Source organism: Amphiprion ocellaris, chromosome 14 (genome assembly GCF_022539595.1).
Source record: "Amphiprion ocellaris isolate individual 3 ecotype Okinawa chromosome 14, ASM2253959v1, whole genome shotgun sequence".
NCBI lineage: Eukaryota > Metazoa > Chordata > Actinopteri > Pomacentridae > Amphiprion > Amphiprion ocellaris.
In genome coordinates, this window is record NC_072779.1 from 2,387,772 (window position 1) to 2,412,771 (window position 25,000).

At 40.2% G+C, this 25,000-nt stretch overlaps 2 protein-coding genes and 2 long non-coding RNA genes across 11 annotated transcripts in view; 2 read left to right on the top strand and 2 right to left on the bottom strand.

Moving 5' to 3' along the window:
* The window catches only part of LOC129350490 (uncharacterized), a 29,469-nt gene extending 26,945 nt beyond the window's left edge, over positions 1–2,524 (top strand). For both annotated transcript variants that reach the window (XR_008603903.1, XR_008603904.1), the window contains one exon: positions 2,387–2,524. This is a non-coding gene — a long non-coding RNA (uncharacterized LOC129350490). The remainder of the gene's footprint in view (positions 1–2,386) is intronic.
* Positions 1–24,743, bottom strand: part of LOC111585778 (stromal interaction molecule 1-like) — a 41,777-nt gene extending 17,034 nt beyond the window's left edge. For 2 of the 7 annotated variants that reach the window (XM_055017049.1, XM_055017048.1), the window contains exons 1-7: positions 24,562–24,722; positions 22,708–22,836; positions 13,144–13,274; positions 12,952–13,066; positions 5,944–6,055; positions 4,542–4,657; positions 2,376–2,550 (exon numbers count right to left, since the gene is read on the bottom strand). In XM_055017049.1, the coding sequence (XP_054873024.1) occupies positions 2,376–2,550; positions 4,542–4,657; positions 5,944–6,055; positions 12,952–13,066; positions 13,144–13,274; positions 22,708–22,834 (776 nt within the window). In that variant the 5' untranslated portion in view covers positions 22,835–22,836; positions 24,562–24,722. Of the gene's footprint in view, positions 1–2,375; positions 2,551–4,541; positions 4,658–5,943; positions 6,056–12,951; positions 13,067–13,143; positions 13,275–22,707; positions 22,837–24,076; positions 24,220–24,561 lie in introns of those variants that run through there. The other 5 variants (XR_008603902.1, XM_055017046.1, XM_055017044.1 and 2 more) reach the window with 5 other exon arrangements.
* LOC129350491 (uncharacterized) lies at positions 7,268–9,116 on the top strand. Its single transcript, XR_008603905.1, has 2 exons — positions 7,268–8,558; positions 8,673–9,116. It is a non-coding gene; the product is annotated as an uncharacterized LOC129350491 (long non-coding RNA).
* LOC129350489 (uncharacterized) lies at positions 8,766–12,943 on the bottom strand. The gene is made up of 3 exons (XM_055017054.1): positions 11,448–12,943; positions 10,939–11,089; positions 8,766–9,634 (listed from the first exon to the last, which is right to left on the bottom strand). Exons 1-3 carry the CDS (start codon positions 11,595–11,597, stop codon positions 9,300–9,302), a joined length of 636 nt encoding a protein of 211 aa, XP_054873029.1. The 5' UTR covers positions 11,598–12,943; the 3' UTR covers positions 8,766–9,299.
* Positions 24,744–25,000: the final 257 nt, after the last annotated feature.

The following is a 25,000-nucleotide window of genomic DNA, read 5'->3' on the forward strand; positions in this document are numbered from 1 at the left end:
TGACGTTTTTGTCACATTTTGGACCACATATGAAATTATGACATTTTTGTCACATTTTGGACAACATACTAAAATATGATGTTTTTGCGACATTTTGGACCACATACTAAACTGTGACATTTTTGTCACATTTTGGACCACATACTAAACTATGACATTTTCGTCACATTTTGGACCACATACTAAACGATGACATTTTATAGAAAGTAAGACGGGAAAGCAGGGAAGACCTGCAGTAAAGAGCCGGAATCGAACCTGCGTCTCGGACACAGTCCTGTTTACGAGTCCCCCTCTCAACCAGTTGAGCTACTTGGGCACCTTCTTTCTTCCCGTTGGACGACATACTAAACTATGACGTTTTCGTCACATTTTGGACCACATACTAAACTATGACATTTTATAGAGTGAGACAAGAAAGCAGGGAAGACCTGCAGTAAAAGGCAATGAGCTGGAATCGAACCTGCGTCTCTGACGCAGTTCTGTTTATGGGTTGCCCTCTTAACCAGCTGAGCTACATGAGCTATGACATGTTTCTGGCTTTTTTGACGACATACTAAACACCAAGAAAAGCACTCAGAGAGCGCAGTACGCCAAGGCTGCTCAGTTGACGTATCATTTCCAACGGATGAAATATTTAATAAAAAAATGACCTTGTGCTGAGTAGAGGCATGTGTTATGCATGTGCATGTTATGTATAAATACCGATTTGCGTCTAAATTACTTTTATCAAGGTCTGTTGATCAGTTCATTTTCGCAAGCCTTTGTTTTGCTAGTGTTAAAGTAACTGTTGCTTTCATGCTTTTATTTTGAAGGCATATTTTTAATGTTATGGGCTTTTATTTTGTCACCATTCCAGCGGCACAGGAAGTGTTTCTTAAAGAAGCGGTATCTTGACATGAAGACGCTGCCGAAAAGTCCGAAAATTCACATAAAGATGAAAGAAAATGGTTCCATGCTGTTGCTGTCTAGCAAAGGATGTGTCTGAACTTAGAAGCAGCTGGAATGGAGACAAGCTCTGATGGTGTTTCCTGAAGAAAGGAGTGAAGGACAGAAAGGTGGATTTGTGTTCAAAATAAGGCTGACGGCTGAACGTAAATAAAGGCTTTGTGAAACATCAGGAGCTTCACCATTGTCTGGCTGGGGTTTGCTACATACGTGACCTAAATATGTAGCGGGACTCAGAAACACGCCACAGTTTAATCAATTATAGCTTGTATCATTTCTAACTGATAAATCACAGTCATTTGGTATTAAGATCGCAATCATGTGATCGTAAGCAGGTAACTGACACAGTGTTCACTTCTTGTCATGGTTACAGCGACGCCGTGCCGGCAGCTATATCTCGCAATGGGAAATCCTTAACAAAGCTGTGGATCCAGACTATAAGCCGCATCACTGTGAAAATCTAATGAGGTGGTCCTTGTGTCATTTCTGACTTGCCCTGAAAATTTCATCCAAATGGGTCCATTTTTGAGTAATGTTTCACACGGATAGACAGACAGATTCACAGACAAATGTACACCGATCGTCACATAACTCCGCCGTTCCTTGGTGGACTAACTATAGCGCTGCGTGACGACGTATTCATCCACTCCGCTCACCAGCTAGTTCCACTGAACCAGTTCCGATGTAATGATGAAACGCCGTACGTTAAACCGAGTACTGACTCGTACCCAGTTTCGACGTAACGCTGTAAGTCGAGGACGTCGTAAACCGAGGACCTCAGTTCATGTCTAGTTGGAATGAGTTTTCTCCAGTTGGGTTTAGGTTCAGCTAGTACCATGAATGTCCTGACACATACCAGCTGAACCCACCGGACCTGAGCCCAAATGATTTCAGGTTCAGTCGGTACATGTTAGGTCCGGGTCCAGTCGATTAAAGTATTGACTGAACTGCACAGACTGAATGTGATACATAGTGACTGAACCTGAACCCAAATTTAAAATCTCTCATACGTACGGAACTTGGCACATTTAAATGCTGGGTTCAGGTCCAGTTAGTCTGGTTCAGACCCACACATTTATTGACTGAACCTGACCAAACACGTACCGACATTTAGGTTCGCTCAATAAATATACTGACACCTACTGACTGAACATGAAACTGACCGCTTAATTCTGAATCTGAATTCTGGACCCAAACCCAGCACCTTGACTCAATACATGTCAAGAGGTTCTGTCGGTATGTCGGTTAAGGTCTAGTTGTTATGTTGAAGGTTCAGTCTTTAAATGTTCTGACTGGACCTGAAACCAATCCAACCTGACACTGAACTGACCGGTTCACTCTACTCGGGTCGGGTTCAGGTTCTGTTGGTACCTGACAGGTTCTGCCGGCAAACATCTGCTTCATTGTCTCTGCTATATGATTTCACTCACTTCTCCTGCAGGTCCAGTAGACTCTGCTCAGCCCTCTGTAGACCCTCCAGGTCCTTCATCAGCTTCCCCAGGTCGTCTCTGGACTTCCGGGTCTGGACGTAGGCGAACCAGCAGCCACCCAGCGCCATGAGGATGGACATGGCCAGAACCAGGTCCTTCCAGCGGTTCTGTCGTGCTGCTCACACAATGTAGACAATATATTTAAAAAAACAACTTCCAGTTTCTGACTTTATCTCACTAATAAATGAATGAAGGAATCTGAGTGACTGGTTTTCAGTTTTCTTGACAACTGTCCATCCGACCAACCTCAAACTTGGGGGATGGATCTCTGGTGACCACAGGAAGTGCTGTGTTGAGTCTGAAGTTGTTTGGATGTGCAGTGGCTATATTCTGAGGACTTTTTATGGTGAAATATGAGGGCAGATAACTACCCAGTTCACTAACAGCAGTTTTAATTGAGCTCTACCATGTATAGCCTCAGAGGCGTTATTAATACTCAAATGACATATCAGGAATGTGTCTAGATATAGATGTATAAACACTCACCAGCCACTTTATTAGGGGCAACTGTTCAACTGCTCGTTAAATATCTAATCAGCCAATCACATGGCATCAACTCTGCATTTAGGCACGCAGACGTGGTCAAGACGACCTGCTGGAGTTCAAGGCGAACATCAAAATGAGGAAGTAAAGTGATTTAAGTGACTTTGAACGTAGCCTGCTTGTTGGTGCCAGACAGACTGGTCTGAGTATTTCGGAAACTGTTGACTTATCGGATTTTCACACAAACATCTGAAGGTTTTACAGAAATGGTCCAAAAAAGAAGGAATATCCAGTTGAGGCGCAGTTCTCTAGAAGAAAACCCCTTGTTGATGCCAGAAGTCAGAGGAGAACAACCAGACTTACAGTACCTCAAATAACCAACCAAATTATGCAAGAGATCATCTCTGGACACACAACATGTCCAAACTTGAAGCAGATCCAGCAGCAGAAGACACCAGGTGTCACTGATGAAACTGAGGCTACAATTCACCAAAACTGGACAACAGAATATTAAAAAAAAAGGGGAACGCTGCCTGGACTTGATTTCTGCTGCGACATTCAGATGATCAGAATGAAACAGAATGAAAACATGGATCCATCCTGCCTTGTATCAACGGTTCACACTGCTGCTGGTGTAATGATGTGGAGGATATTTTCTGGTCACACTTTGCCCTCTTTAAAACCAACTGAGCATCATTTAAACTCCACAGTCTAAGTATTGCTGCTGAACATATCCATCCCTTTAGGACCACAGTGGACCATCTTCTGAAGCTACTTCCAGCAGGAAAACGCTTCAAAGCTCAGACCATCTCTAACTGGTTTCTTGAATGTGACAATGAAGCAAATAGCACACCTTTTGCTAGAGATACCTTCTAGTGTCACTCCTTCACTTCATTTCCCATAATTATCCACAATTTTTTGATCTTTTGTTCTGTTACTGTCTGCCAGATCCCCCCCATTACCTTTTATTGTTACACCTTTGGTCTTTGCATCCGTCTACCCAGACTCCTTGATTCAACCACCTTTTGTTTTTTGTTCTTTTACCCACTGTCACTGATTGGCAACCACATCAATGACTATTCACCTTTGTAGTTACATACAGCTCCTTCCCTACTCTCTGATCATTCCTATAAAATATGGACACAAATGTTCTTGGTTGGTTTACCTTCACAGACTCATGCTCTGTGTTGGTGAGCCCACCATATGCCGGAAAACCAATAAACACCCAACTACAGCAAACTTCGAAGGACAGAGTGAAATTTCTACAACAATAACCATGAGTTCACTGGACTCCAATAACCTCCACAGTCACCAGTAGAGCAGCTTTGGGATGTGATGAGATTAGCATCATGGATGTGCAGCTGACAAAACTGCACCAACTGTGTGATGCTACCATGTCAATACGGACCAATAAATGTTTCTTGAATCTATGACATGAAGAATTAAGGCAGTTCTGAAGGCAAAAGGCGTCCAACCTGGTACCAGCAAGATGTAGCAAATGAGGTAACCGTTAACTGTATTTGCATCATGTATTATGTGAAATCACAACTACAGCAGTACACCTGGTGTATCCGTCTACCAGTACTGATGCTAACATGACGGCTACAGACATGAGCCGCTGACCTGGTGGCGGTCCGAACAGAACGATGTCAAGGGCTTTGAGCTGCAGCTTCTGGCCGTGACTTCGGTCTGAGATCTTCAGCACGTACATGGTGAGTGTCGTGTTCTTCACCGCCAGCCTGCAGGGAAGAGGAGGAGGAACGTTGGTGATTTTAACCTGCAAACATCGGCGTGGTGCGTTCAGGGACAGTGTTCAGTGTGAGAACATCAGATAATGAGCCTGTTTTCAGGGTCTCTGAGTCGCTGATGTTTAATAAAGGAGCACTGACCCCGGAGTCACGTGACCCTGGAGTCACATGACCCTGGAGTCACATGACCCCGGAGTCACATGACCCCGGAGTCACATGGTTGTGTTGACTTAAAGAAAATGATAAAAATAGATGAGTGAGCAGAGAACAGTGAGGAGTTAAACGAATGAACTGAGTTTAACTGACGGCTGCTGTTTACAACAAAAATCTCAACCTCAGAGCCACGACTGCTTCCTTCTGTCCATTTATCCTTCATTTTTCACTCTGTCCTTTTTACCCTTCTTTCTTTCCTGTCCTCCGTCTATCCCTCTTTCTTTTCCTTCCTCTCATTACTTCTGCAGTCATTTGCTTCCTTCCTTCCTTTTATTCTATTCCTTCCTTCTTCCTAGCTTTCCTGTTTTCTTTCCTTCTTTATTTCTTTCCTTCCTTCCTTTTATCCATCCTTCTATTCTTCTTGTATTCTTTCTATCCTTCTTTTCTTTCCTACCCTATCTAGCCTTCCTTATATTCTTTCTTCTGTCCTTTATTTCCTTCTTTTTATCCTTCTATCTTTTCTTTTTTGTCTCCTTTCTTCTGCAGTTATTTCCTTCCTTCCTTTCATTCCTTCCATCTTTCATTTGATCCTTTCTTCTTTACATCTTTAACTCCTTTTAGACTCTTTTTTCTCTTTAATCCTAACCTACTGTCTTTTCTTTTCTTCCTTCTATCCTTCAAGTCTTTTGTCTTCCTGACTTTTTTTGACTTGTCTCTGTTTTCCACTTTATCTTTCATTTCCTTTCTTTCTTTCCATCACAGCCCTCTGCAGCAGATGACTCCTAATAACTTCTACTTCCTCTGTGGTTTGAAGTCGTCTGTTTGGATTCATTTCCTGACGACGTCTTTATCTGTGATGTCCATCAGAACAAACCTTCAGAACTCCTCAGAGAACAGCTCAGTTCAGATGTCCACTGAGAATCTGTCCGTTTCAAAGTGGATTCCTTCATGATAAACTTCAAACAGTTCTGCTGCTTTCAACAATGAGCTCCATTAATCTGTTCAAAGTGTTTTATTGTTGGATGTTCTCTGCAGGTTAGCGGCTCCATTCTTGTGCTGTATTTATGGATCACTGTGTAGCTGTTTGTTAATTACAAAGTTGTAAATAAAGTTTTTCCTGTTACCTGGGCAGGGCCTTGCCATTGATCTGGTGTTTCCGGAAAGTTTCTGTGTACTGAGGAAGCTCAACACTGATGGCCAGCCAGTCCTCCACCTGCTGCAGCGTCCAGTTATACACTGAAAACACACACAGGCAGCACACCTGAGCCAGGTGAACACACCGTACACAGGGACAGAAACACACCTGAGCCAGATGGCTGCATCACAAAACAAGTCTGACTCATCTGGGCTTTCTCTGTGAATCGGCTCGACAAAAACTAAAACCCAGTCAGAGATAATAGAAGGTAGTTTTTAATTTTCTTTGTAAACTTTCTGCTTCAAACTATGTTCACATAAAAGGAGGCGTTTGATGCGTCATGCGATTCTTTAATCATGTTCAGCTGCTTCAGTCAACAGGTTGTTTTAACGGAGAACAATGAAGAACATAAAAATAACATTAAAAAAGTGCCAGAGGGGAACTCTGGTAGTAAACTGTTAACCCTCCTGTTGTCCTCATTTACTGACACCAAAAAATACTGTTTCCTTGTCTGAAAGAATTCCAAAAAATCTGCAAAAAAATTCCCCAAATTTCAGAAAATTTGCAAAACCTTCAGGAAGGAAATTACAATAATTCATTAAAGTTTCCCTTAAAAGTTAAATTTTTAAAAAATCCCCCAATTTTGGCAAGAAAATTCTTGTAAATATTTTCAAAAAGTGAGTAAAAATCTTCCCCAAAAAAATCCTAAAAATATCTAAAGTGATTACATATATATCAGTAAAACTTCTAATATTTTCTTTAAGAACATTCACAAAAAATTCTACCAAAATCCAAGTGATTCCATATGTGTGTGTGTGTGTGTGTGTGTGCGTGTGTGTGCGTGTGTGTGTGAGAAATTCACTGGATTTTGGTTGATTTTTTTGATTTTTTTTAACATTTCTTTTTTTCCACCAAAAAATGTTCAAAAATTTCCCAAAAATGTGGAAGTCTTCACTGTGAAATTATATATTTTTCCACATTCTCAAACCTTAAAACAGGTCAATTTGACCCGCAGGACGACACGAGGGTTAAAAATTTCCCTTAAAATTTTTATTTTCAAAAAGTCCCCCAAATTTGGCAAGAAAATTCATGTAAATACTTTCAGAAAAATTAGCAAAAATCTTCCAAAAAATCCTAAAAATATCTAAAGTGATAACATATATATCAGTAAAACTTCTATTTTCTTTAAGAACATTCACAAAAAATTCTACCAAAATCCAGCAAAATTCGCTGGATTTTGGTTGATTTTTTTGTGAATGTTCTTAAAGAAATATATTTTAACATTTTTTTTTCCACCAAAAAGTGTTCAAAGATATCCCAAAAAATGTTGAAAATGTGGACATCAGAAGTTTCACTGTGAAATTTTAATTTTTTTTTTCCCCACATTTTCAAACTTTAAAATGGGTCAATTTTGACCCACAGGACGACACGAGAGTTAATCAGGTGTTGATGCAGCTGATTATTTCTTACAGCTGCTCATTAAAGCTGATAAACTTCATATTTAAACATGATACTGTATTGAAGTGTGTTTAGGTCTGATACTGTCCCATAATGCAGGATAAAACTACATTTTTTTGCCAAATCAAAGTGAAATTAATGTTATTTATTGAATATTCTCTGTATATGAATAAATACCAGTAGAATAATAAATGTTCTAATCTGTGTTCTATCAGCTGCAGTACCAGCAGTTTAAACAAACCAAACAGAGAAACATATTCATGCGATTTCTGCATCACCAGCAGTCCAGTTCCCATGGCAATGAGATGCATACAGTGTGCGATACCTTAACTACACAACTTCATTCAGTAGTTTCAGTAACATAGAGCTCAACAGGTTTACAGATAAAACATTTTCCCTCAACTCATAATCTGTACCACTTATAAAGAATCATCAGGAAACTACTTGGTTCAAAGGAAACGCTTCTAAAAACTGATTTAAATCTCAACTCTCAACAGAACCAGCCCCGCAGCACCAGTTACCATGGAGATCCAGCTATGCAGGACCAGTTACCATGGAGATCCAGCTATGCAGCACCAGTTACCATGGAGATCTAGCTATGCAGCACCAGTTACCATGGAGATCTAGCTACGCAGCATCAGTTACCATGGAGATCTAGCTCAGCAGCATCAGTTACCATGGAGATCTAGCTACGCAGCATCAGTTACCATGGAGATCTAGCTCAGCAGCATCAGTTACCATGGAGATCTAGCTACACAGCATCAGTTGCAATGGAGATTAGCAGGCTCAAGGCGATTCCACAAGCACCTACTCGGCAGGGTGCGGCTCACCACTCTTGTATTTGACTCGGCTCGTCTCGGTTTAGTTGTTTTTCCATATAGCCTCATCGTGGGTGGAGTCGTCATAGCGCAGCGAGCCGAAAGTCCCTTAACGTCATTTGTGTGCGACACAAACGCAACATAGTGGAGACGATGGTTCACCTGCTGCTCGGTCTGTGGCTTTCTGTCAGATTCAAAGTAATAGAAGAGTCAGAGAAAGCTGAGAGCAGCGAGTCGGAACACTCAGGAGACACACAGGAGAGTTTGGGAGGCGATGCAGCAGTATCAAGCTGAAGACAAGAGGATATGAACTAGACGACATATGAGGGTAAGCTAATGCTAGTTCGCTAGCTATCGTGTATCAGTCCTGTGAACGACCCTGTAATGGCTGCAGTTTATCGCTATTAGGTATTAAAACATGTATGCTGTGTATGTGTTTCAGGTGGCTCTCTTGTGAGACTTCATGGGATTCACCTGAAGCAGCAGCACATGAGCCTGCAGTGGCACAAGGTGTAGAGGAGGAGGACAGAGATGTACAGGATGCACTGATGCACTACGTCTCATGCAAAAGTTAGAAGTTATTCTTCTCGTTATACTTCTGTTTTTCTGTCCCCGGACTGCTATTGTTTTCTTTAATGCAATTCTGACAAACTTTTGTACCTTTTGCAGATGTGTCTGTGCTATTGTTTTATTTGTGAAGGTTAGCAAGATTTCATGACAAATTAAACACCAAAACATTAAAACAGCTGTTTTAAGAATATTCCAGTTTGATAAATCAGTATTGCTTTGGTGTAATTCAGTCAACGGAATTATGAACCATAAAGGAGTTTGTGTTAAAACATGTTAAATCCCATTAAACATAAATGCATTATTAGGGAATACAGAATTGTTTGGTTCAGACTGTTGACTCTTTTCCTACCAGTGTCTTAACAGACAAAATGAAAAGTTATGATGCAATCACATAAGTCACAAAATAGTTTATTAGTCAGCAGCAAAATCAGAACTATTTACAATGTGCAAAGTACAAACTGTGGTGGGCCTGTCCTACAGTGGAGGGCTAAAAGTAAAACTATATACAACTAAATCTCAAGTCTCTGGGAGGTGGACTCTGGCTGCCCACTGCCTGCACCAGCTGCCCCAGTACACCCAGCACTGCCTGCACCAGCTGCCCCAGTACACCCAGCACTGCCTGCACCAGCTGCCCCAGTACACCCAGGAATGACTGGTTGAAGGCAGCATTCTGGACCATCTCCTCCCGCTGTAAGGCCGCTTCATTCTCTCTCGCCTCGCTGAGGAGCAACCAGATGTTCTCATCATGCTGGGCATGGTTCCGCTCCTTCTCGGCCTGCATCTCCACAAGGACGCTTGGAAGGTCCAATTTTCTGTTGCACCTTTTCCTCTTGCCTAGACCAAAGACAGAAAAGTGATCAGAATCAGCTTTAGTAAGTACACAACATGCAAGGAATTTGGTTTTGGCTGTTGGTGTCACACTAGGAATATGGAAGAGAATAATAAAAAAATAAAGAAACTATAGAAAGAGGAACAGGAAGAAAAATGAAATAGCAAAATTAAATTAAACAATATATACAGAAATTTACAGCTAGACTGGAATAAACACATTAGCAAAATGATAGTTGCTATAAACAGTAGTGCAAAAAGCAGAGAATGCTGTTCATGGTGAAAAAAAATGCTGTACATGTCCATTGGAATAGTGACTATTGTACAGGTGTTTAGGAATGGCTCAGCTGTTTATTACAGTGATGGTAGTGGGGAAGAAACTGTTTTTGTGTCTGGAGGTTTCTGTGTACAGGGATCTGTAGCGCCTGCCAGAGGGGAGGGGGGGAGACAGTTTAATGTCCAGGGTGAGTGGGGTCTCTGATGATGTTTTCTGCAGTCCATACTATAGGCTGTAGTCTGTTTCTGTCCTGCTGTGTGGCTGATCCAGAGGTGCACAGGACAGATTGGATGACTGCAGTGTAGAACTGGATCAACAGCTCCTGTGGTAGGCCATCTCCTCAGCTGTCATAGGAAATATGTCCTCTGTTGAGCGTTCTTCAGGATGGAATGGATGTTCTTCTCCTACTGCAGGTCCTGAGAGATTGTAGTCCCCAGGAGCTTGAAGGACTCCACAGCTATGATGTGATGTGTTTAGCCACCCGTCTATTGATTTTCAATCATGATCATGTCTTTGACTGTTTTACTTTAATAAATTTTTGGCACTCTTTACTTTAACTGAAGCACAAATAGTATCTCCTCCACCACAACTAAAAACAACATGGTGTGAACTTCATTTCATCTTGTGCACATTTTGCAGTTCCTAAGAACAGCTGTGTTTTCTTATTTCTATGTATATTTTCATTCAGTTTCACAGTTACCTAGTGACTATAAGAAGGATGGTTGCAATACTACATTGCACGACAAAGTAAATTAATTAGAGTGACTTGCTTGTTAAGTAGATGGAGAAAAAAAATGCAGCTGCATGTGTTCTGTTTATGTGTCACTGTAGCTACATGTAGCTTTCATCAGGCGTTCCTGAGCTGGCTGCTGCACCGTTTGCATTTACACCTGCCTGAATTCTTGGTCGTTGGTCTCACTGTTCTGATCATGCTTGCAGGCATTTACACCTGTAGTAATAATAATAATGCGAAAATCAACCATGGTCTCTGTTTACCGTGTCTTACCGGTAATAAGACGTTGCTGTTACGTACTGGAAGTTGATGTTGACAGGGTCGGTGTCCGAGTTGGTACTGGTCCTGAAGCTGGTGCTGGAGAGGAGCCGCTGCTGGTGCTGGAGAGGAGGCAGGGGAGCTGGGGGCTGCATGACGGAGGTGGAGGGGGCTTCGCATGTGGAAAGGGATTCTTGAACAGAAATAAACATTCACCCTAAGTACACGAAAAATACGACAGTGTAACTTGTGAAAAAAATAAACCTTTAAGACCACTAGCTTAGTTCGTCATGCAGACTGATGTATTAGCTTCTGAGAGCTAAACGTTAGAAACAGCAGCACGAAATACAAGCAGAGCACGGAGCTAGCGCTGATTGCTAACTAGCTAGCTCTGATGGCTAACTAGCTAGCGCCGATTGCTAACTAGCTAGCTTATTGTCTGCTACAGGAGACAACAACGTTACTTTCTAAATATACTTGTTTGCTTAAAAGAAGCTTGCCACCAATGGGATAAATGATGTATAAGTTTCTTGAAGTCACAAAACACTCACCATTCTTGAATGTCTCCAATAATGCAGCAGCTGAGTCTCCCTCCTGTTGCTGGCGGTGCGGTGCCAGTAAATAGCTTCCATTAAACCTCTTCCAACACCTCCTGGTTGACCCACGCCGGCCGTTGTGGTCCTTGGTGGACCAATAGTCATTTTTGAGCTTTTTCAGCTTCTCCCTAAGCTGCTTCTGTCCTCTTTATATACAGTCTACTGTATATGTGAGCGGCCATCCGCTCAGAGACCTCCTGATAAACTTTTCTCCGTCCAGCTCCCCTTTAGTTTTTTTTAAATGCCGGTTTTGTTTTCGTGCTGGAGTCGCTCTCGTGTGTCGTCACTCCCTGTCCAATCAGTGGGCTGCACTAGGTTGCACTATGTAGCCGTCACATCTCGGCTCACTTCATCTCGCTTGGAACCTCAGCTGAGAAGGTACGGAAAATCGTGCCTGATGCCATGCACTAATCCATATGGAAACGCTCGCAAACAAAGACGAGCCGAGCCACACCGCGCCGAGTAGGAGCTTGTGGAATCGCGGCTCAAAAGACCTTCATGATACTAAAAACTCTGACTTTTAGTTCAGTCTGCTGCTATCTGAATAACAGGTTTTTCTACGTCTCTTCTTCTGTCTATAAATAAACATCTTCTTCTTGAGTTTCTACTTCAGTCTTTATTTTGACAAACTGAGCTGGAAAATTAAAGACATCCAGAAATAGATTTTAGTTCTACACTCAGGGTTTCTACTTTCTGTTCTCCTGCAGCATCATGATCTTTTACTTTCTGTCACTTTATATTTTCTTCTTTTCTTTCTTGCTCCCTTCATATTTCTTTCTTTCCTTCTTTCTATGCACTCATCATTTCTTTCTTTTCTATTGTTTTTCCTTCCCTTTATCTTTTCCTTCAATCTGTCCTTTCCTTCCTTCCTTCCTTCCTTCCTCCCATCTTTCCTTCCTTCCTTCCTTCCTTCCATCTTTAACTTCCTTCCTCCCTTCTTTCCTTTCCTTCCTTCTTCCATCCATCCATCCATCCATCCGTCCTTTCCTTCCTTCCTTCCTCCCTCCCATCTTTCCTTTCTTCCTTCCTTCCATCTGTCCTTCCCTTCCTTCCTTCCATCTGTCCTTTCCTTCCATCCTTCCATCTATCCTTCCTTCCTTCCTTTTTTCCTTCCATCTATCTATCCTTCCTTCCTTCCTTCCTTCCTTTTTTCTTCCATCTATCCTTCCTTCCTTTTTTCCTTCCATCTATCTATCTATCCTTCCTTCCTTCCTTCCTTTTTTTCTTCCATCTAATCTTTCTTCCTTTTTTTCCTTCCATCTATCCTTCCTTCCCTTCCTGTTTTATTTATGGACTCTGGTTGACTGAACGTTGTGTTTTCTTCTCACAGTAAAACGGTGAAAGTAAGCGACTGTTTGTTTACTACTAGTAGTAAACAACGACTGTTTACCACTAGTAGAACGTCAGATCTCCTCCAGCATCATCAGTTTGTTTTGGTTTGACCTTGTCTCCTCCTCACCTTCGGAGCTCTTCCAGGCGTTCCACATGTCCTCCACGCTGATGAGCAGATCGGCCCGGTGGAAGCTGCTGTGTTTGGCTTTGGGGTCGTGGTACTGGAGGTCTTCCCTGAGGAACTGAGGACATCCAGACGTGTTAATGTCCATCAGTGAGGAGACAACCAGATCGTGCAGATCACGTCTGAACTTCTCACCTCGTCTGTCTCCATCGTGTCCACCGTCCCATCGGCGTCATCGTCCATCAATTTATGGATGCTGCAGATTGCCTCGAAGCTCAGGATGGAGTTCTCATCCTGACAGAGCTGCTGGTCTATCACACACAGATCTATGACAGAGAACATCTATCACACACAGCTCTATAGCAAGGAACATCCATTACACAGATCTACGGCAGGGAACATCTATCACACACAGATCTACGACAGGGACATCTATCACAAACAGATCTACAACAGGGAACATCTATCGCAAACAGATCTACAACTGAGAACATCTATCACAGACAGATCTATGATAGAACATCTATCTCACACAGATCGATGACAGAACATCTATCTCACACAGATCGATGATAGAACATCTATCACACACAGATCTAGGATAGAACATCTATCACACAGATCTAGGATAGAACATCTATCACACAGATCTACGACAAAGAACATCTATCACACACAGATCTGTAATAAAACATCTATCACAGACAGATCTATAATACATCTGTCACAGACAGATCTGACTGAGAACATCTATCACACACAGATCTATAATACAATATCTATCACACACAGATCTATGACAGAGAACATCTATCACACGCAGATCTATGATAGAACATCTATCACCCACAGATCTACTATAGAACATCTATCACCCACAGATCTATGATAGAACATCTATCACACGCAGATCTATGATAGAATATCTATCACACACAGATCTATAACAGAACATCTCTCATACACAGATCTATAACGGAACATCTATCACACACAGATCTATGATACATCTATCACACACAGATCTATGACAGAACATCTATCACACGCAGATCTATGATAGAACATCTATCACACGCAGATCTATGATAGAACATCTATCACACGCAGATCTATGATAGAACATCTGTCAGACACAGATCTATGACAGAACATCTATCACACACAGATCTATGACAGAACATCTATCACACACAGATCTATGACAGAACATCTGTCACACACAGATCTATGATAAAACATCTGTCACACACAGATCTATAACAGAACATCTCTCATACACAGATCTATAACAGAACATCTATCACACACAGATCTATGATACATCTATCACACACAGATCTATGACAGAACATCTATCACACGCAGATCTATGATAGAACATCTATCACACGCAGATCTATGATAGAACATCTATCACACGCAGATCTATGATAGAACATCTATCACACGCAGATCTATGACAGAACATCTGTCACACACAGATCTATGACAGAACATCTGTCACACACAGATCTATGACAGAACATCTGTCACACACAGATCTATAACAGAACATCTCTCATACACAGATCTATAACAGAACATCTATCACACACAGATCTATGATACATCTATCACACACAGATCTATGACAGAACATCTATCACACGCAGATCTATGATAGAACATCTATCACACGCAGATCTATGATAGAACATCTATCACACGCAGATCTATGATAGAACATCTATCACACGCAGATCTATGACAGAACATCTATCACACACAGATCTATGACAGAACATCTGTCACACACAGATCTGTTATTCTAGATATGCTCCCTGTGTTGCTGAATCACTAATCTCTCGTTAAATCTCAGGGAATAAATGTATTTATGTGTCAGCTGCTGAAGACAGGCCCAAACTGTAAATAATTCCCACACAAACGTCTGTATTTCTACAGCAGTAATTTATTCTTTTATCGTGTTTAAATCTGCTAAAATGTCAGCTATTTGACGGATACTTTGCGTGGTTTTACATCCATGATTACAGCGATATAATGATGTTGTTGTGACTAAAGTTTCTGTTTCCACCAGACGGCTCTCTGATTTATTTCTGGAGCCAGAAGCAGCTTCAGGACGATAAACATCCATCATTTCTCTGTTTGGGTCAAAGAGGAGGAAACGAAGCGCCGCAGGACAGAGAGGAGAAATAAAATGCTAAAGAAATACCGGAGAAGAACGTAAGAACAGAAGTAAACATCTGAAAAATGCAGCCGAGCAGGAGAATGAAGGAACACAAACATGAAGTACAAGTACTTCAGAATTCTACTGCAACACCTGAGAAACTAGATTTTACTACAATCTAATACTGCAGTCAGACAGACGGATGTAATTTACATAAATATTACTGCAGCTGTTTCGTGTCCCTTTGTGGTCCCTTTGTGTCCCTTTGTGGTCGCTTTGTAGTCATTTTGTGTCTCTTTGCTTTTGTTTCGTGTCTCTTTGTGGTCGTCTCGTGTCTCTTTGTGATAATTTTGTGGTCGTTTTGTGGTCATTTTGTGGTCGGTTTGTGTCTCTGTGGTCGTTTTGAGTCTCTTTGGTTGTTTTGTGTCTGCTGTCGTTTTGTGTCTCTGCTGTTGCTGTGCGTCTATTTGTGGTCATTTTGTGTCTCTGTGTTCATTTTGTGGTCATTTTGTGTGTCTTTGTGGTTGTCTTGTGTCTCTTTGTGGTCATTTTGTGTCTCTGTGTTCATTTTGTGGTCATTTTGTGTGTCTTTGTGGTTGTCTTGTGTCTCTTTGTGGTCATTTTGTGTCTTTTTATGGTCGTTTTGTGTCTCTTTTTGGTTGTTTTGTGTCTCTTTGTGTACTTTTTTGCGTCTCTTTGTGGTAGTTTTGTGTCTTTCTATGGTCGATTCATGTCCTCTAAACTAACATGGGTCCAGTTGCTGCTAATTAATTTCATTAATAGTAATTATTGTTCCAGAGTGGGACTGTCAAAGATGTGATAAATATTTAACTGAAACGACTGGTTTCTTTCTTTAACTGGTACATTGAACTTCATTTCTGTTTCTTCTCCAACAGTCAGACTGAAGCATCACCTGTGCAGGTGTGTCAGGTGTTTACATGCAGACTCAGCACTCTGTAATCCAGGTCCAGGTTCTGAGATCAGGATCTGATGTTTACATGTGAGAAACCGGATCAGAACCAGGGAAACTCAGCTGACACCTCGCCCTGTTCCAGCCCCCGTTAGCTTCGGCTAGCTGCTAGCGTCCACCATCATCCATCAGAGTGCTGACATCTAGCTGCTGCTGTCGCCATGACAACAAACACAGCCACAAGCTCATGACTACATTTGGTCATTTCAGCCTCGGAGAGTCTCTGCATGAACGCCCGGCTGGATCCGTGTGTGTGTGTGTGTGTGTGTGTGTGTGTGTGTGTGTGTGTGTGTGTGTGTGTGTGTGTGTGTGTGTGTGTGTGTGTGTGTGTGTGTGTGTGTGTGTGTGTGTGTGTGTGTGTGTGTGTGTGTGTGTGTGTGTGCAGTCATTTTGCAGTCCTTTTTTGTCTCTTTGTGGTTGTTTTGCATCTATTTCTCATCATTTTTGGCTCTTTGCAGTAATTTTGTATCTGTGGTCGTTTTGTGTCTTTTTAGTCGGTCTTTTTGTGTCTGTAGTGTTTCTGAGTTTTGGTGGTTGTTTTGAGTGTCTGCAGTAATTATCTGTCTCTTTGTGGTTGTTTTGTGTCTCTTTGTGGTTGTTTTGCGTCTCTTTGTGGTTTTTTTACGTCTCTGTGGTCATTTGTGTCTTTTTGTGGCTGTTTTATGTCTCTTTCCAGTTGTTTGTGTCTTTTTGTGGCTGTTTTGTGTCTCTTTCAAGTCATTTTATGTCTTTTTGCAGTCATTTTTTGGTTGGTTTGCATCTCTTTGTAGTTGTTCGTGTTCCTTTGAAGTAATTTTTATGTCTCATTGTGATTGTTTTGTGTCTTTCTAGTCAGTCTTTGTGTATCTCTTTGTAGTCTTTTGGGGTTTTGGTGATTGTTTTGTGTGTCTGCAGTAATTATCTGTCTCTTAGGGCTTGTTTTCAGTGTCCTGTGTTGTTTTGTACTCTTTGCAGTCATTTTATGCCTCTTTGTGGTTATGTGTCTTTGCTGTTGTTTTGTGTCTCTTTGTGGTTGTTGTGTGTCTCTCTGTGGTTGTTTTGTGTTTAATTGCCATTGTTCTGTGTCTCTTTTTTGTTGTTTTGTATCTTTTTTGTTTTGTGTCTCTTTACTGTTTACCCCAACAGAATCTTTCTGAACATCCATGATCTGCATACTCTCAGATAATTCTGCTGTTTTAATAAGAGTAGATTTAAACAAATACAGACAAAAAACTGTTGAAATTCTTCGCACAGAAAGCAGAAAAGGAAAGTTGGTTTATAACCACACTCACATGGCGACCAAACCACACGCAACTTGTCCGTCTGAAACCTGATGCTGATCTACAAATTGGAAGCGCGAACACAGACATCTCCAGCAGGTCTGCTGTTAACCCTCTGATCCCAGCTTAGGTTTCCTTTTCATGGCGACACCACAGGAGCAGACAGACGGCGAGGTAAAGAGCAGCAGCAGCCTCGGTTAAAGGTCTGAGGATTAAGACGAGCAGCTGTGAGGACAGAAATACTCAGATAATAGAATTAAAGAGGACCAAGGTCAAGTCAAAGTCGCACACCGAACATCAGCTCAGCCGGGTAACGGCTGCCAAACTACACTACCCATCATGCACCACGTACAGGGCTGATAAAAAGGAGTCACATCTCAGAAGAGTCCCCTTTTTAACACTGATTCACAGTCTATTTAATTAGACTTTTTCGATTTTTTAAAAGACTCTTTCATGTCAAAGTGAAAATACATTTTTACAAAATAATTCAGATAATTAAAAACATAAAATAAGTATCTGCATAAATGTTCACTAGCTTTAAAGTGTTCAATTCAACACAAGTGCAGCTAAGTGAATGACAGAGCAAGAAAAAGACGGTGAGGGAGGCCACCAAGACAGCTATGACTCCTCTGAAGGAGTTACAAGATTTTTTGCTACAGAGAAGTGTCAGTCAGAACAGATTATTGAAGTAACTGTGACATTAGAAAGACGTTATGGTGTCCAGATAGCATTAGCCACATGCTAAAAGATGCAACAGACGTCTTCGCCTCAGCGTAGCATCGCCAGCAAAATAAGTTCCAGCTGCACCAAGAAGTCAATTATTCTGGGATTTTTAGTGCAACAGGGAAACTTGAACTTCAGTAAAATCTTCAACATCCCTTCCAAACGGTCCTGCTAATTCACTGGAGCTGCTTCAGTTTGCTAATGTTAACTGGCTGTCACTCAGGACATCTGACCAATGACATCGTGCTGTTTGCTCTGTGCAGAATGAACGATGAAAATGCAGCTGAATCTCAGCATACGATGTACATGAATGAACGCGCAAGAATAAAACGTCATAAGCGTGCGCCGTCCATCCACGCAAAATAAACAACCGAAGCTTAAACATGAGCCCTACATTCACAGGGAAACTAGCCAAACATGACCCCTACAATCACAGGGAAACTAGCCAAACATGAACCCTACAATCACAGGGAAACTAGCCAAACATGAACCCTACAATCACAGGGAAACTAGCCAAACATGAACCCTACAATCACAGGGAAACTAGCCAAACATGAATGGAGCCCTCACCATGCTGACATTTATGTGTCTAGAGAGAAATCCCAGAAAAAGGAGAATGAGGAGAATATGGATGCGGGTGTGACTCGGAAAGAGAGGCCAATTTGGGATGCAAAGGAAGCTTGAAGTAAGTACTTGTTAGCATCTACTAGCATTTTACGTTAGCATTTACTGTTATGGGCTGTCATTTTCCAACAAAACACATTTCTTCTTTGTTTAAATCCCACATACTTGTTTTGATGCGTTTTGTCGCCACAAATCATCTATCTGGGTTTATTGATCGTCATTTCATCCTGCATTTCTATTGGTTAGTTAGTTGTCGTAGGTCCAGCAGCATCACACTGTGGATGATCATCCAGAATTTATGACACTTTTAGATTTTTTTCGCAACGGCCGTCCTTGAACCTGTCTCACAGTGACGTAGGACCACTGATTTAGAGCCAAGACCAAAGATATCACCACCATTCTGTCATGATTGCTATCTTTGGTCTGGGACGGCTGAAAATCACAGCGTGGCCTTTAGAGTTAACGAAGCTCTCCACGAACACCTCATTTGGAAGCATCACATGATCAGCATCATGTCCAACAGTTCAGACTCGTCCTGATGTTTGAGATCCTGCAGCTGTTTCTGCTACAGATCTTTAACTGTGGTTTTGTCTGATCAGATCTTCCATATCTGTAGTTTTACTCTCAGCCGTCAAACGTAGAAACAGTTTGAGTTTCTTTTTGCCACTTGGCTTCCTGTGACATCGTCAGGAAGTTGCGGTCGGCTCCCACGCTATCGCTGCTGCACAGTGCCGTGAACACATCAGCTGAACACTTTAACGTCCAAACATGAGGACGTTTCCGGCGGATTTTCAGCTGATAGGTTCTAAAAACCACAAACAGAAAACAGCAGTTTATTCCTTTCCAACAGCAGCAGCTCTTTTTATCAAAGTGCTGGAAGTCAAACGAAAGAAGAAATGTGTGAACCACAACAACTGCATGGATAAACCAACATGCCAAAGCAACAGAAACAGAAAACATTTCAGGCGACCCGTGGTTTAGTCTGAACATGTCGGGTTGTAAACAAAACACCAGAACAACAGGCAGTAATCAGATGAAGAGATCATAAAGTATACGTCCATCAGCAGCCTGCAGAAAACAACAGAAGCAGCATCTTTACAGATCTAGAAACTGAGCAGATAATAGTGACGGTGAAAAATAAATCAGGTAAAATGTTAAAAAATGTTCAGAAATGTTAATGAATCTGCAAAATAATAATATTTAAGCAGATTTCAATACAGTAAAACAGGGATTTTTTTAGTCAAATATTGTTAAAAAAATTATTCTTTGTTAAAAATCTAGTTTTGTAATGTGGACATTATGTACAGCTTTGGCCTGTTTTTGTTTGTTGTTTAGTTTTGTTTATTTTAGAGTCATCCTGTAAACTAATTAATACTTTTTCTATGATTTTACAGGATCTTATCTGTAATTTCAGACAGGCAATTTAAGACAGTAAAAATCTGTAAAATAACAACAAATTTACATTTTTTCAATCTCTAATATACATATTTTCTCTTTCAAATAGAAGAACTATCTTGAAATTAGCTATATTTTTTGCTTATTTAAATACAGTGAGAAGAGTGAGTATGGGCCTGTTCTGTAAGGTAACACGTAAATAATACTTGCTTGTGAATTTATTAGTTATTTGTAATTTAACGAAACAGAGAAACGATGCAGAATAACCCTAAATAGCTGAAAAAAAAAACTGCAATTAAAACGGTCCCTTTTACAGCACTGTAACAAAAATGTTTCATAAAAATCTGGAGGCAAAGGTGCCAAAAAATACTTACAAAAAAATAATAATAATAATAATAATAATAATGGAATACTGTAATTTTCATAAACTGCAAAAACAATTGTGAAAACAGCAAATATCTGCATGATAATTACAATTTTAGCTCATTTAAAAACTAAAGATATGTTAAAAATATGAACATATATGCAGATATTGTCATTTTATATCAAACAGCAAACACTGCCATAAAAAATGTTGTAATGTTCAACAACAACAATAAAATGCAAAAAATAATGACAAACATTATAGTGGTTTCAAATGCAGTAAAACGATGTAACTTCAGTCACAGTGTGAAAGAACAAATTACAATTTGCAAAAATGTGGGGTTTTTTTAAGTTTTGGCCTGTTTTATGTTTTTGGGTTAATGCAGAAATAAACATTTTTTGATATATATGTATATATTTTAGTTATTTGCAATTTAACAAAACAGAGAAACAATGTTAAATAATCCTAAATAGTGGAAGAAATGCAATTAAAAGTGTCATTTTTACTGCACTGTAAAAAAAAAACATTCCATGAAAATTATTTTTTAAAAAGTGTCAAAGTAAAAAAGATGTCAAAATATACTTTAAATAATGGAATACTATAACTTTCATAAACTGTAGATAGATAGATAGATAGATAGATAGATAGACAGACAGACAGACAGACAGACAGACAGACAGACAGACAGACAGACAGACAGACAGACAGACAGACAGACAGACAGACAGACAGACAGACAGACAGACAGACAGATCAAATAAGTGTAAAATAGTAATTTTTTTCTGTATTAGTGATTTTATTTGATCTCTTGATGTTTTATCTGAGTTTTAATTTCTTTGTTTTTATTCTAAAATTTCATGTTGATTTTATTGCTTAAATTATGTTTTATTTCTATGATTTTAATGTATGTTTTTAGCTTTTAAATCATCTTTATTATTTATTTTCTTTGCCATTGTAATGAATGAATTGCGCTCTATAAATAAACTGGCCTTGACTGTCTGTTCCTTCAGGGGGTTAAAGCGTCCAAACAGGGATCAGACATACATTAAAAAAAGGAAACACTACAACAGCTTAGCGAATGTCCATCATCATCCTGAGCAGCTGAAGGTAAACATAGAGCTAAAATACTAGATCTGCTGCTGCCAGGTGAACTTCTATGTTTCGACTGATGTCCTTATATGAGCAGATATTTCAGCTCTACACTCTGAGAAACATGTTCTGTGTCTTTAATGTAAACGGAAGCCGGGACATGCAGAGCTGCTGGATTTCTCCGTGAACGAGTAAAGAGATCAAGGCGACATTAAAGAACAGAGCTCATGTGTTTACTGTCCTGGAAACCACAATCATGAAAGGAAGGCGTTCGAACCCAGCAGGAAACGTTCCCACAACGTTAGCTAACATTATCTGCAAACAGCTCTAATCCAGTTCTAAAGTTTTAATCAAATGTTCACAGAACGTTTTGAGAATATTTATCATTTCAACTAATGTTCCTGTGAGGGTAACAGGGAACTAAGACACAACGTTTAGAGAATGTTTGGAGGAAGCTGTCAGATTATGTTCTATGAGAACAACAAAAGAACGTTCTCAGTGACATTCTAAAGATGGTGTACAGACGTTATTAAGGCCTTTCATTAAATGTTCCCACAATGTTCTCCACATGGTTTTAAGAACATGCAGAGTCCAACAACGTCATCATCACGTTATCCTGATTTTAAGAAAAACCTTTTAAAATAAAAAGAAAATGTTGCTGCTAAACATTAATAGAACTCTGCAGAACAATCAGCATCAACACAAGACACACAAATACCCAATGAGACACAAAGAGACACAAAAGAGACACAAAATGACCACATAGATACAAAGAGACACAAAATCACCACAGAGATATAAAATGACCACAAATAGACACAAAATGACCATACAGAGACAGAAAATGACCACAAAGAGACAGAAAATGATCACAGAGACACATAAAGAGACACAAAATGGCCACAGAGACACAAAAAGAGACACAAAATGGCCACAAAGAGACACAAAATAACCATACAGAGACACAAAATGATCAGAGACACAAAAATAGACACAAAATAACCACAAAAGACATAAAATTACCATAAAGAGAGACAAAATGACCATAAAGAGACAGTAAACAACAAAAAGACACACAATTACCTCACTGAGACACTGAACAACCACTAAGACACACATAATGATGTCTCTAAACACAGAGAAGTCGGGACTGATGGGACTTTTCTACCTGAGGCTGCGTTGCCATGGGAAACCAAGTGATGGTGTCGGTCCAGGTGGGCGTGGCCACTCCTGTCCAATCCACCGTGAGCCCCAACACACACACTCAACACACACAGCAGCCACACACACTCCATGTCTGCAGGGAGAGAACAGAAGGTTAGTCTTTCAAACGTCCACAGAACACTTCATTATTATTATTATTATTATTATTATTATTATTATTATTATTATTATTATTATATTTATTATTTTTATCACACATTAGGAACACCTGCACACCTGCTCATTAATGCAACTTGCCAGGCAGCCAATCAGCTGGCAGAACTGCTCAGGTATCAAATCCCGACAGTATATTTAATTCTCTCTTTTTTTGTTTTTGAATATTTACATCCTCTGTACAGACCAGTCTTGGATTAAAAAGGACCAATATGATGCTACATTTAATTTGGGTGAAAATCTCTGTTATTTAATTTTTGTTGTCGGGCAGTTTTGTAAAACACAAAGGACCCCAATACCTCTGCACAGTCATAAAATAAGAACACTTCATTCAGAATGTTGCTGCTTTTAGACCAAACTTTATTTAACCCTCCTGTTGTCCTCACCAAAAAATACTGCATCCTTGTCTGAAAAAAAATCCAAAAATTCAGCAAAAAATTCCCCAAATTTCTGAAAATTTGCAAAATCTTCAGGAAGCAAAATTCCAATAATTCCTTAAAAGTTTCCCTTAAAAGTTTTATTTTTAAAAAAAAAATCCCCCAAATTTGGCAAGAAAACTCGTGTAAATATTTTCAAAAAAATGAGTAAAAATCTTCCAAAAACATCCTAAATATATCTAAAGTGATTCCATATATATCAGTAAAACTTCTAATATTCTAACCCGCAGGACAACACGAGGGTTATTTAAGATGTGCATTTTGTTGGACCTCTTTTTTGTAAAATTCCTGTCATTTGCACAAACATCTAGTTTTTAATCAAATAATACCAGACTCCATTCAAAATGTTGGCTAAATTTTAGACTAAATTTTAATAAAGCAAAATTGTCTGTTTTTTCTGTCTGGGCTCATTTTGAAAACAAATCCGTGTAGTCTTTGTTCAAACAGTACCAGACTTCACACTAATTTTTAACTATTTTAAATTCTCAATTGTTTGTCATCAAACAGGAACAAAGTTTATTCAAAGTTCTGACAATTTTGTATTTCCTGAAGGTGAAAATCTCAACTTCCTGCTGTCTGCACAGACATGAAGTCTTTATAACCAGACTTCATTGAAAGTTTTGCCAGTTTTAGACTTTCCAGTTCTTGTCTTGAGTCCAGTAGTTTCCTCTCATGTCCTGAACATAAACCAGTTAAGTAGTGTTAAAATTAAAGCCTGCTCACCGTCTGCATCACTTCATGGCTAAAGTTTATCATCTTCTAATGATATCTGCAGGTAAAACGGCGTTTAAAGACGATTATTGATCATTTTCAGAGCAACAATCACTGAGTTTGATCCACCAACTGGCGCTGATCTGCAGCAGAGTCGCGGGGACGCGCACCAGAAATTAATGAACGAGCTTCAGACTAATTAGCCGCACGTGACGCCAATCACAAACTTATCGATACGCAGCTTCATCAATCAGCTCCATCTCAGTTTCCGCGGTTCCCTCAGTCTGCCTGCTTAGGTTTTAGTTCACTTTGGTTCAGTTTTTTACACTAAATCCTCTTTTCCTTCGCTCTGCTCGATGTTTATCAGCTAAACAAAGTTGAATAAAGTCTGTTTGTGTAAATAAAGTGTTGATTTTAAAGGTCAGAGGTCAGACAGGTGTTCAGTTTCCCACCGACTCGTTTCAGAGCTGAACACTTGGAAGTCATCGATCTCTTACCTCTGCGGCGGCGCCTCCTCTAATCCATCGATCCGAACCGATCAGCGCTGATCGATGCTCCTCAAACTGATCGAAGGAGGTGATCAGAGGAGCGGACGGGTCTCTGTTCAGTTCTGAACCCTCCGACTCCAACTCAACCAGCTGCTGCAGAACAAAAAACACCCAGACATCCGCCCGTGCTGCCTTCACGGACCTGAGAGAGGCTCCGACATCAGAGGGTTCAATTTGAAAAACAACTCTATAAAAACGTTTCTGGAGCTGCAGTAGCTTGAAACCTGCAAAATGACAATGAAATGGAAACACACAACACAGCACAAAGAGACACACAAAGCCACAAAAAGACACAAAACAATGACTACTGGAAGCAAAACAACCACAAAAGGACACAACTGAACTCAGACACAAAATAAGCACAGACACACAAGAAACCACAAAAAGA

Coding starts and splice junctions, on each gene's coding strand:
- LOC129350489 (XM_055017054.1), bottom strand. CDS start 11,597: ATGACTATTGGTCCACCAAGGACCACAACGGCCGGCGTGGGTCAACCA. Junction 11,090..11,447: donor ATTGGAGACATTCAAGAATG/GTGAGTGTTTTG, acceptor TTTCTGTTCAAG/AATCCCTTTCCACATGCGAA. Junction 9,635..10,938: donor CCTGTCAACATCAACTTCCA/GTACGTAACAGC, acceptor TCTTTGGTCTAG/GCAAGAGGAAAAGGTGCAAC.